Raw genomic sequence first — 13,398 nt, 5'->3', positions numbered from 1 at the left:
GCAACTGTCTGTAAGCTATTTAACATGGGTGCTGGGAACAGAACTCAAGTTTTCTGGGCAAGCAATACACATTCCTATATTCTGTGTAATCTCTCAGTCCCCCAAATGCATTTCTAATCCTAATACATAGATGGGACTTAAGATGTGTGATTTATGTGACAATTAGTAACTTTATAATAATAAGTTTTAGGTTAATTGTCTGCATTAATTCTATAAGTTTAATTTTTTTTCCTTCTTTCTTCCCCTTCTTTATTTCCTTCCTTCCTCCCCCTCCCTCCCTCCCTTCCTCACACACTAATTAAGGGCCTGTGTGATGGGAATAATTATGTTGACACACCCAGGGACAAGTGGTCTGCAGAGCATGAAGCAAGGGCTCATGCTTGTGAGCTGCCAGATCTTATGTGTATGGCCCAAATCCTTGGGAATCTGGGCTTCCTCTTCTCTTATTTCCTGCCCCACTATCTCACCTTCCAGTCAGCAATTATTTACCTTAAAATCCAACCAGAAAATACAAGTGTCTAAAGAACATACTTCCAAACAGTGATGGGGAAATGAAACATTTGTAACATTATCTCAGGGTCCTCTTTTCTTCCACCTTTCTAGTGGAATTGCTTGCTGGGTAAACTTAGGAACAAAGGGCAGAATAAACACACGTCTGATCATGATGTGGAGATCTCGTGATCGACAGAGAAAAGGGAGTAGTAGCTCCAGAGAGGACCCCATGAAGTAAGAGCCCATGAAGGCTGGCCTGTGCATTGGAGGATCACGACCATCAGAGCTCAGGGAAATGACCTGACCTGATGTATGTATGTATGTATGTATGTATGTATGTATGTATGTATGTATGTATGTATTTATTTACTTTTTTGTGTGTATGTGTGTCTGTGGTGCCTGAAGAGGCTATAAGAGAGCATCAGCTTCCTGGAGCTGGAGTTACACATGATTGTTGAGACACAGGATGTAGATGCTAAGAATCACACTCATGTCCTCTGGAAGAACAGTTTATGCTCAACACTTCCAAATCATCTCTTCATTTCCACACACGGTTTATTTAATCTTTATAGCGATCTCATGTAGCAGGTACTCTGTCATTTGCAAGTGAAGGAATTAAGGTGCAGAAATTTAGATGGCACGTGATCCAGGAACAGAAGGGAGGGTGATCTAGGTTACAGTACCTATGCTCTCGACTTCAGGATCCTGCCTCATAGAAAAATCATATTATCGTGAACAGTGGTACACAATAGTGGGTTGGGGATCTCACGAGCATATGCTAGGCAGCTAACCCTCTAATGGAAAGGCATCAACGTGAACCGCCATTTATGTATCTCATATAACATAAAGTGCTACACATTACACGAAGGGGACCCTGAGTTTAAAATAATACACATTTGTGTGCGAAGTACAGAAACGTCTGGCAGAGTCCACGTCCAAAGTGTACTCTGAGTTAAATTTAGATAGCGGGTTGAGGATGATCTTTATTTCCTTGTTGGTCATTTTAAGTTTACATTTGATTTAACTTAGCCCGAGAGATGGCTTAGTGGTTAAGAGCATTTGGTGTCGTTGTCGAGGAAGTTTTCCAGCACCCACATCGGGATGCTCACAACCACCCATAACTCAGCTCCAGCTACAGGGTTCTGATGTCCAATTCTGATCTATATGGGAATGACACTCATGTAATACCTCCCCCCCCACACACAGACACACACATATATACACAAAAACTTTAAACATTCAAAAAGTCAAAATTTACAAACTTGCAAAAAAGCTAGGAATTCAATTTGCCTTTTTGGTCAAGAGGAAAATAGAAAATAAAACAACTTGAATTTTGAGCAACAGAATCCAGAAAGCATATTACCTGTTCTGTTTGGTTTCTGAATGGCTGGGCCACTTCTCTCTGAGGGTCCATCAGGAGGGTTCCCTTGTGAATAAGATCTGCCACAGCTGAGGAATGTGGGGAGAGTCTAAGTACCTCTGCACATTTTAAAACACTTTGACGCAAACAGTATCTTCTTACACATCAAACATCCCCTGCCTTGTTCTTTCCCTGCCATGATCAAACCCCTGAGATAGACACGGGGGAAAAAAGATTCACGTTGGCTCATGGTTTAGGGGTGTTGGTCCATAGTCAAGATCTCTTCCGCTTTGAACCAGAACTGAGACAACATATCAGGGCAGTGACAGTGTGTCCTGATCATGGCTCACAGAAAGCAAGAGAGAGCTAAGGCAGAACCAAGGTCAAGGAACACCCTTCAAACTACAACCCTGGGGACCGACTTCCTCTAATGAGGCTCCCATACCATGCTTCCAAAAACTCCCAACAATAAGGGTATCAATAGACCCACCCACTGATCAAGTCAGGGCTGTCTAGATCTAGCTATTTTCTTGGAGTCTCCATGTTTCATATCAAACCCACAACAACACATATAATAAAATATCACAGTCTTCTGCCGTGAGTCTAGAGGGGCAATTCACTGTGTATTACATGCAGATGCCGACGGGTGGTCCTCTTTGGTGAGTGACTAATCAGCAAAAGGGCTCTCAGCTTCATTTGACTCTCCTCTTCCTCCTCCTCAGCCCACATATTTACACTGAAATGCTGACAAGGCTGTTACATTATTTGGAAAGATCCCGGAATAACTGCCATTTGTCTGTGAAGTGGTCCTGCAGGATCTGATGCGTGTCTGGCTATGGCTATCGTCCCACAGGGATACCGTTAGAGCCTCGGGGTTGCACTCATTCCTTGTAGTTAGCATCCTCAATTTCTGATCAGATATTTTAACAAGACTCAGGAAAAAAAATAAAGCAGAATGATACTATATTCATTTTTTATCTTTTCCCAAAATAAATGTATTTCTTTACTGCAAAAATTTCCAGCCATCTTTTAAGGCCTTAAGGAAATGAACAAAGGAGAGGGGCATTGTGGGGGAGAAGTGAGTGAGTATGTACACTATTGTTTGAAAGTCATCAACAACAACAAACAAACAAACGAGCCAACATGATGGTGTGAACAACCGAGATGGTGAAAGTTTCCGGAGAAGTGAATAGTGGCCATAACCATGGTAGGTGTAAGAGGACAATCTTTCTGTTTTCTCGACAACCTGACTATTTTACAAGTCAAAAGGTAATCTCACAAACCCTACTGAGAGCCAAACTGGCCCCTCCTTTATTATTTTGTTTAACTACTTTGCGATTAGATTTCAATCTACTATTTCATGGTTGTGGTCTTTTCTTCTGCATAATTTAAAAGACCTCAGGAGAACATTTTGGTCTCATGGCTACTTAACTACAAGATGACGCAGCATAAAGGAGAAGAAATTAGTTTAATATCAAATGTTTAATATCTAAAAGTCTCATCATCTTCTCAGCTGTACACACAGTAAAATATTTCCCAGCTACAGTATACCATCATACTAAGCAAGTGTAGTTTCCAACCCTGAAATGTAAACAGAAAAGCATTATACAGGATTTATTTCTAATGAGGAAAACCTATCATTTTGCCTTAGGAATCAAGAGAAAATAATAAAAGAAATAAAAAGAAAGTGCATGCTAACTTATGACTTCTAGTCTTGTGTGAAAGCTTATTAGCGAAGCTCCTGAAAAAAAAAATCCAGTTTATTGCAAAGGCCAAGAGACTAGGTTTCAATGCCAAGCCCTTCGAGTTCAGCAGGGGAAACCACAATAGTTAGTCGTGTGTTTCTGGAGCATTCTGTGACTACATGGGTGGCTGCCTTGAAGGGAATTATAAAACCTGTTTTGAATTACGAATTTATAAAACCCAAACAAATAAAATGCACACTACTGGATTTCTAACCATCACTGAACAAGGAGACATAGAAATCTTTTTTTTTTTTTCTTCACTCTCTTAATGAAAACTCTGTGACAGTCTTTTCCCTGAAAACAACCACGATAAGATAATCTGGCTGGAGCAAAACTGGGCAAGACATCGAGCTTTCCTGACACCCCGAGCTTTTCTTTCAGACGATTATTTCTCACAAGTCTTGAGAGAGGGCGAGCCCCTTGAAAAAGCCAGAAGCAGATGTTCTTAACCCAAATCACTCTGCTGGACTTTATTCTGGATCAGGGTGCAGAACAAAGAACAATGTTTCCTTCAGCAAGCCTGTTAAATGTCAGATGCACGAACAATTACAGGGTGTTAACCTAAGGGAATTGGCTCTGGGGCCCAGTGAACTCAGGGAACTCACAGACATGAAACGGACCAAGAACTCCTCTGAGCTTTTGCACAATGAGTATGATGTAGCATTTCTGAGACTTGGACGGTATAACAGCACTGGGAAGATGGCTGTGCTGGTGGAAGGCCCATAGAACTCGTTTTTACTTAGAAAGCTGTTATGGGAAAAGCTTGGGTAGTAGAATAACATTTTACTCTGGTCTTCACCCAACAATCGAGGTTGGTTATTATTATTATTATTATTTTTCACTTAAAAATAGTTGTATAGAGAAAGGAAGTGAAAATAAAGACAATAAACAACGCTTAACTATCTCAGGGCAGTAAAGTGTGGATGAGGGGAGATCCCCAGATGTTATGAGTTCAAGTCTTGCTCAGTGTAGTCTGTGGTGCTGTCTACAGCTGGGGGACCCTAAAAGGCGGGTCTTATGGGGAAAGAATTAGGCCCACGGGGGTGGGGGTGGGTGTTCAAATTATTGGGATCTGCAGCATCTCTTCGCTCTCTCCACTTTCCCTGATGACAAAGCACCCTCAGTTGGACAGTTCCTGCCCTGGGATTCTGCTTTGCCATGGCCCCACCCCAAAACAACAAGGGCAAGGAACCACTGAATGAATCCACTAAAGCTGTAAGTAGAAGTAGACCATTCCGTCTTGGTCTCCTGTAGGTTGCCATGCATAGGGAGTTCACAGACTAGATACAAGCAAACGAAATGTGTGCATCTTAGTATGAGTTGTTAGCTATTAAACAGAGTGCACTGACTAAAACGAGACACAGGAAAGCATCATGCTGCTGTCGCATCCAAAAGTCATCTTCATTAACCGCACACAATAACAACATTTTGTTCCAGCCATTCTCAGGATTGTGCTTAAAACACTTGCCTCTTTTCCACTTAAAAACAATACGGGGGAACAGAGAGATTGCTCAGTGGTTAAGAGCACTGATTGTCCTTCCAGAGAACCTGGGTTTGATTTTTAGCACCCACATGGTAGCTCACAACCACCTGTAACTCCAGTGCCAGCCAATCTCTCAACATCCTCCAGCCTCTTAGGGCACTGTGTACACGTATTTGCCAGCGAAACACCATATACATGTATAATAAGTAATTCTTCAAAAAAAAAAAATTAATCCTTTAAGATCAAGCATCCAAAATGAAGATACTATTGGAGAACAATAGAAATGTTCGTCAGTAATTGGAAGTGTGTCTTGTTTATGGTCAATGTTGGTAAATCATCATCATCATCATCATCATCATCATCATCATCATCATCACTCAGGCACATTAAGATCTTCAATCAATCTCTGCTGATACGGGGCAATTCAGTTTCTTTTTTCATTTTTTCTTCCTTCATCCTTCCCTCCTTCCGTTCTTCTCTTCCTCCCTCTCCCTCCATCCTTTCTTCCTTTTTGAGAAATGGTTTCCTATGCCATAGCCCAGGCTGGCTTTAGACTCTCTGTGTGTTCAAGCTGTCTTGGAACCCCCAGCCATCCTCCTGAGTGCTAGGATTTCAAGGACTCACCCCATAACCAGCTTGTAATTCTGTTTCGTTATGATGTAAGAAGAGCGCATTTGCTTAATTTCATTCAGGGAACCATTTGAGTTAGGCCATAATGCATGATGTGTTATTCATTCGTTTTGGAAGAGTTAAAAAGAAACACACATGTTTCAGGTAAAATGCATTAAAAATCAGTATAAAATAGTCACAGGATAACAAAAGAATCCCAAGAAAATAATCAATTACATCACATTACTCGATGAAAGTTTAAATATTTTATTAACTTTCTCTCAATTGTTTAAAATTTATTTTTTATTTACATGTATGTGTCTGTGTGTGGTATGTTCACATGAGTGTAGGTGACCCTGGAAGGCAGAAGAAGGCATCAGATCCCTGAGAATTAGGGTTACAGGTGACTGTGAGCCACCTGATGAGGGTGCTAAGGGCATCTGTAAGAGTTGCAAGCACTCTTAACCTCTGCATCATGTCTCCAGCCCGCAAAGCACATGTCTTATCCATCGCGCACTACTATATAACCAAATATATATGGATAATTATTTTGTACTCTCTCCAAAGATCTGTTCAGACTGAATGGAAAATGAAGCTTCTATTTATAGAGGGTCATGGAAAAAGTAAGTTCCTATTATAGCCTTAAACATAACACCACACTACCTTGTGCTTTTCCTGTTATAGTATAAAATTCTTACCTGCTGCATATGACAGGTGGGGGCAGGATCTGAGGGGACAGGTCAGGGGCACTTTGGGTGTAAGTTAAGGCCCTGTGAGATCCGGGGCCTCGCCTGGAAGTTACTTCAGGGGATTCTGGAAACTGTGCTGAAGTAATGTTGCCAACAGGACTACTGGCAGGTGAGCCTTGCGGAGGTGAGGAGGAAGGCGAGGGTACGGGTGAAATTTTAGTAAGGCTGCCTGAGAGAGAAAGAGACGAATGATGTCATTCAACAATACAAGCATGATTTCTTCCTGTCACCCTATGTACATACAACCAGTAGCCACCAGCTGCATGCGTGGCCCCAGATCTGATCTCATCTTCATGCCATCAGCTAGAGACAGGACATGCACCCGGGGCGTCTCCATGGCATGAAGGTATGGCCAGCAAATCATCCTGCAAAGTTGATAGTAGGGCTGGCACACCCTCTCAAGCTGTGGTGTCCTGAAGGAACCTAGGGCAGAGGGATATTATTTCCTTCTCCCATTTCTGTTTCTCTCCTGTCATCCTGGTTTGGAGTGACAATTATAATTTTCTCATGTGTTTGGAAAGTTTCACTACTTTTTAAAAGAAACACTTGTGTAGTTTTATATTTATGTGCATGTGTGTTGGCCTGCATGAGTTTATGTGCACGGTGTGTGTGCAGAAGCCCATGGAGGCCAGCTCCTCTGGAGCTGGGGTTCCCTAAATGTATGTGAGTGGCCATGCGGGTGCTGGGAATCAAACCCAGGTCCTGTAAAAGAGAAGCCAGTGCTCTTAGTCACCGAGCCGTCACTGCAGCCTCACGATTGTTTTACAGTTCATCTAGAGAACACAGTTGCAGGCATGGGGTAGGTAAGGCATGTAAGTGACAATGATACTTTGGGGGAGGCAATTAGACTTCTTAACTGTTTACACACTCAGTGAAATATACATTTCTATGTGAAAGCACGCTCTGGGAAGGGTGAGTTTGAGGGACGTTAAGATGTGATGCATCCAGCACAAGTAGCACAGTAGGCCCAAAGATTAAACTTCAAAATCGGGTACTTGTGCCAGATTCCCCATGTTTACATTGATGCTACAGTGTGAGGTCTCTCTAGGGTACTGAGTTGGAATTTTCTAGAGCTCTCACTCTGTAAGATGAAGCTAATGCCTTTTGACTTCCAAGTCATTCACAGGTCTTTGCTTACCCCCTCTTAGGGGAAACTGATAGCCCTGGATATTAATCTCTAGCTGGTGTGTGTAGCTAACTGGCAGTTGCTACAAGGCAGTCTTGTGTCCAAATTTCAGTTCCTTTAAAAATTTGACTTTTTTTTTTTTTTTTTGACAACAAAAAAGTTGTTTTTTGCTCCATGGCGTGGAGTATCATAATTTGTAGAATGGTTTCCTTGGCGTCTTTTTTATACTTTTGTTAAGTTCCTGAGACCTCTTATCCATTCTTCATATAATGTTTTGACCAATATATGACCTTTCATAAATGCCTTAGGAGTTTGTAGTCTGTGACAGCCACCATGACCCAGAGCATCTTGTGTAGAAACGGGTTTATTTCAGCCTACAGATCTCAGATCACATTACATCACTAAGGGGAGTCAATGTAGACAAGGCAGGAATTGAACCATAGAGAATACTGCTCAATGGCTTGCTCAGTCTTGCTTGCCTTCCTTCCTTCCTTCCTTCCTTCCTTCCTTCCTTCCTTCCTTCCTTCCTTCCTTCCTGTTTCTCTCTTTTGTTCTTTCTTGCATATCCTGACCACAGTTTCCCTTCCCTCCCTTCTCCCTTCCCAGTCCCTCCCTACCTCCCCTCTTCCCCCACGTCCACTCCTCCTCGATGATGGGAGATGTCATTCTGTAAATATGTTTCTCTTATTGGCTAATGAATAAAGAATTGCTGGCAAATAGGAAGGCAAAATAGGCAGGACTAGGAGACAAGGAGGATTCTGGGAGATGTAGGAGGAGATTCAAGATGTAGAGACTTGAGAGAGAAGCAGTCCAGACCCTCTCTCCAGTAAGATAAGACCATGTGGAAATACTTAGATTAATAGAAATGAGTTAATATTTAAGACAGAGCTAGCCAATAAGAAACTCTAGTAACAGGCCAGCAGCTTTATATCTAATATAGCATCTCTGTGTGCTATTTGGGGCTGATGCTGCTGTGGGATCAGACTGGCAGAGAAAGTGCTCATAACACCTCCTCTGTTTATATTCAGGAAAGGGCAGGCCTCCCATGGATATACACAAAACATGTCATATCAAATTGCAGTAAGACTAAACACTTCCCCATGTATTAAATTTGGGCAAGGCAACCCAATATGAAGAATAAGTTCCCAAAAGTCAGTAAAAGAGTCAGAAACAGCCTATGATCCCACTGTTAGGAGTCCCTCAAGAAGACCAAGCTACACAACTATCAGATATAACCAAAGGGCCCAGGTCAGTCCCATGAAGGCTCCCTGTCAGTTAAGTCTCTGTGAGCCCAAGTTAGTTGTTGACTCTCTCTGAGTGTGTGCGTGTGTGTGTGTGTGTGTGTGTGTGTGTGTGTGTGTGTGTGGTGTTCTTGACTCCTCTGGGTCCTACACTTCCTTTCCATCTTCCATAGGATTTCCCAAGCTCCACCTAACGATTGGCTGTGGGTCTACATCTCTTTCCATCAGTTGCTGGATGAAGCCTCTCTGGTGACAATTTGGCCATGAATATCGCAGAATATCATTAGGCATCATAATGTTGCCTTTTTTCTTTTTCTTCAGTGGTGTTAGGTTTTATCCTAGGTCTCTGGATCAGGAGGCTGACTGTGCCTGGCCAGAGTAAATGGCTGTGCTTAAAAATGTAAGCCTAGACATTAGCATTGCTGTAGACACTGGATCCTTGTTTTGGGTGGCAAATTTTGATATTTGGGATACATTTCCACTATTTTTGTTTCTTTTATCTTTTGTATGTATACATGTTCATGCATGTACATGAGTGTATGGGGGGAAGGCTAGTATGATTTTCACTGTTCTCACCAATGGCTTCTTACCTTGATTTTGGGAACAGAGCCTCTCACTAAACCTGTAGCTCACTGATCGCCTAGACTGCTCATCATCCAACCCCTGGGATCCTCCTGTCTCTTCCTCCTCAGTGCTGGAATGGCTGGCTTGTCTCAGCCTGGCTTTGATGTTTACATGGATAATGACGGTAGAACTCAGTCTTCAGTCAAGCACTTCACCTACAGAACTGTCTCCTTGATCCTATTACCTCTTTCTTTCTTCTTTCTTCCTTTCTTCTTTCTTTCTTTCCAGACCATTAGTCCAAAGCCCTTTAGGAAACTTCTCCATTTCTATCTGGACGCGGATATGTTTTCTGAGGGTAATTTATGAGAAGACTGATTTTGTTTTAGTAGCTGGGAGCTGATAGCTGTACAGACATGGGCGTTCATACTTAAAATACACATTTTAAACTCTGTACAGCCATTAGGTTCTTGGAACTCCATGGTTAACTAAATTTAAACTAATAAGCAGACTCTGTGGCTCCTGGGATGCACTTTTGAATAAATGTGCAGCAGAGAAGCACTTTACTTTTATAGTTCTTTGCTCTCTCTATTTTGAACTCTTTAACAAGCACCAGGTCCCTGCGCCAACAGGGAAAAGCAGAGAGTAGGGGGCAGTGTCGGTGGGAAGGAAGCTGGGAAGATGAAAACATGAAGGCTGGTGCAGGCAGAGGACACACATTTCTATGCACCAGTCTTCACATAGATGGAGAGCCATCAGTGCAGACACAGGCAGGGCTTCCTTTAATGCTTCTACCTGCTATATGCTAATTAGTAGCAAACTTATACTTGCTTCTTAAGAACAAATAGAAAAGATAAGAAGGGAGGGAGGGAGAGAGGGATAGAAAGAGAGAGGGAGAGGAAGGAAAATGAAAGCAAAAGAATAAGGGAGTGGCAGGGAGAAAGGGAAGGAGGAAGAAAGGGCTGGCTTCAAGGTCAAGGCAGAGACGCAGATCTGAGGGCTTAGACACCAAGATTGGGTGAGCCACAATCTTACTAGCTGTTCCCCCTCAGAGCTCTATCTACTGCCTGTTGGCAAAGAGGAAGCTGCAAGTCTGAGCAGAGGACCCAGCTACCACAGAGACCAGCAAAGCTTTTAGCAATGTCATGAGGGTGATGACATGGAGTTCACAACTGCCATGGCAGCCAGACTTGCATGTCCAGTATCACAGTTAGAAAAGAGGATCCTCATTTAGCCCAAACTGAAATTCTTAAGCTCCTGAAGACAGAAGATGCAGAAAGTAATCTAAGAACCTCAAGAAAAAAAAAATTCTACAATGCCATGGAACAAGCATTCATTGTAATTCTCTGAAGGAAGAGGTCAGAGGAGCAGCCCAGGCCCTCACCTAAATTCTGGAGAGACAAATATAATAAAGTGGTGTGTGTGTGTGTATGTGTATGTGTGTGTGTGTGTGTGTGTGTGTGTGTGTACATTCTTGCATGCAGTGTCTAGGGAAACCAGAAGTGCGCCTTGGATCCCCTGGAGGGTAGAGTTAACAGGTGGTTGCCTGATATGAGTAATGGGAATCAAACTCTCATCCTCTGCCAGAGTTGCAAGCCCTCTTAACATTGAGTCAACTCTCCAAGGCCTTGAGTTCTTATTCCTGCTACATTAGCCTCCAAATGCTGGAATCATAACTGAATCTTACCACACCCTATTTACAGATGGCAGCCTGAACCTGGACTTAGATTAAGTGAGGTGAATCTCCCAGTTCCTTCCACTTTCCCACCTAAAACATCATTGTTCATTTTAATGCCAAGGTTCATCACCGCAACGTATGTATAGAAAATGAGATCTTGTACCTGGAGAATACGTTGCTTACCTGGCCTGTTTTGCTTTTTAGCTTTTACATGGTTAGCTGCAGAGATGGCGTAGGATGAAGTGAAGGATCTACTTTTGGTGAGCGTCATCGATCCGGGCGTATTCCAAGAGTCGGGATTGAGAGCGCTGCAAAGATGACAGCAGTTAAAGACCACAGAGAGATTACTCAACTGTGACTGAGCACACCTTGCCGGAGCCCAGCCTCCACCTCTGCAACAGACACACCAATATGAGTATTTCTACCCAGGTTGCTGCCAGAACCATATAACTTGCAAGTGATAGAATAAGCTAAGTTCAGCCTCGACTGCAGCTGTGTGTCTACGTGTCTCTCATCAAACACAGTCTACCAAGAGCAAAGATGTCATTCCCAATCCATCTGATTCCTAGAAACGAAATACCCTTTCCTACATGTGTAGTTATGCTGTTTACATATTTTTCAAAACCTATCTACTGTGATGCAACTGTCCTTATAGGACAAGAGAGTGACATACTGCTTACTTAAGTGCTCTTTGTTATACACCATTGTTGGTGGACTGTACCCTCAGTAATTGATCGCTCCACTCAATAACAATGTCTTGCTGCAGTGCTTAACTTACCAAGGAGAACAGGAGAAGCAGACATGGAGCCTGCCATTTCTCTGTTGGCAAGTCAGCATTGTCTTTCAAAGAGAACTGCTAGCAGCAGCCTATAGCAAAGTCCTAAGACTGCTCTCTACTGGTGACCCTCTGGAAAGAATGTGATAACCTAGCCACACCCTACTGAAACACACTCAGGATGGACACGGTGCTAACATACTGATGGTATGATTAGAGGAGAGGCAAGAGGTTCTCTTTACCTAGGAAATGCATTTATCAACATAGACATGGTTCATCAAGTTGTTCCCCATAAACAAATCTGGAATCAATCCTCAGAGGAAGGTTACAGGAGCTGTGTAATTAGTGGGATAGGATTCCTGGAGGCCTTCCACACCACAATTTCTCTTTACATACTGTGTCAAACATGTGGCAATGGAAACATTATCCGCTCTAATTTGGGAGACGACAGAATTCAGGAAGTTTTGTGTTGACAACCTTGAACGCTCCCAGTGAAAAGTGCTTGTCCTGTGTCTTGCCAGCACCTGTGTGTCCTTTCAAGCACCAGTAAATCTGGAGAATGTTGAAAATCTTTAATTTGCAGATCGAGCTGGATGTGTCTGATCTGTCTGGGTGGCATACTGTAAATAATCCTGAAATTGATGGGATTATGACTCATGATGCATATAATTCAAAGATAGTCTTAAAGAACGGGGACTTTACTTCTAGCAGCCATCAGTTGCCAAGAGCTCCTTAGTAAGGGGTAGGACTTCATGAACCCCTCCCCCAGGAGACTTTCCTTCAACAATTATAATTTAAAAGTCTCCTTCTGCTCTTTTCTTAACAACTTACCACATACACAACGAAAGAGACATTCGAAGGGTGAAGTAAACTTCAGCAATTAAGTACACTTGAAGCCTACAAAATGCTTGCTCCAAGGCATCCTTAAAAATTTCGTCCTTAGCCCTTCTCAAATGCTGGGAATTTTGTGAATGAGATTTTACAAAGAAACAACTTTGTGTATTACACAGTCAGTGACTCCCTTGTGCCAGCCGTCTCTGTTCACCCATCCCAGGTGCCCGAGTAGCTGCTGAAACTGAAAAGGTTATGTGATGTGTATTGTCTGTCTTTTCATTTCTTAGACTACTCTACGGCTGGTAAATTATTATTCATCCATGTAGACCTTTTGAAGAACTTAACATCATTCCACATCTTAAAAAGATAGCTTATTGAGGCTCATTCAAAAACTGCCTATCTCTATTCTTTTACAGCCAATAAGCATTTAAAATGGGGCTTCAGGGATGGCTCAGTGGTTAAGAGCACTGACAGCTTTTGGAGGGAACCCAATTTGATGCCCAGTACCAACATGACAGATCACAACCATATATAATTCCAGTGCCAGAGGATCCAGTATCCTCTTCTGACTTCCAAAGGTACTATATACATGTAGTACGTATATACATTCATGCAGGCAAAAATCACTTATATATGGAACTAAAAAAAAAAAAAAAAAAAGAACACTTCAAAAGAGGTGTGTTTAAAAAACAATTAAAATGTGTTTGAGAAGTCTATAAAATGGAATACAATGAAGTCAAGATTA

The 13,398-nt window shown here is 42.3% G+C and overlaps 1 protein-coding gene across 1 annotated transcript in view; it reads right to left on the bottom strand.

Moving 5' to 3' along the window:
• Positions 1-13,398, bottom strand: part of Pde3a (phosphodiesterase 3A) — a 255,491-nt gene that overhangs the window by 30,333 nt on the left and 211,760 nt on the right. Inside the window, exons 5-7 of the mRNA XM_051173428.1 lie at positions 11,228-11,352; positions 6,388-6,607; positions 1,856-1,941 (exon numbers count right to left, since the gene is read on the bottom strand). Coding sequence (XP_051029385.1) covers positions 1,856-1,941; positions 6,388-6,607; positions 11,228-11,352 — 431 coding nt within the window. The remainder of the gene's footprint in view (positions 1-1,855; positions 1,942-6,387; positions 6,608-11,227; positions 11,353-13,398) is intronic.

This window comes from Phodopus roborovskii, unplaced genomic scaffold (genome assembly GCF_943737965.1).
Source record: "Phodopus roborovskii unplaced genomic scaffold, PHOROB, whole genome shotgun sequence".
Lineage (NCBI taxonomy): Eukaryota > Metazoa > Chordata > Mammalia > Rodentia > Cricetidae > Phodopus > Phodopus roborovskii.
This window is presented reverse-complemented; position numbering and strand designations above follow the sequence as displayed.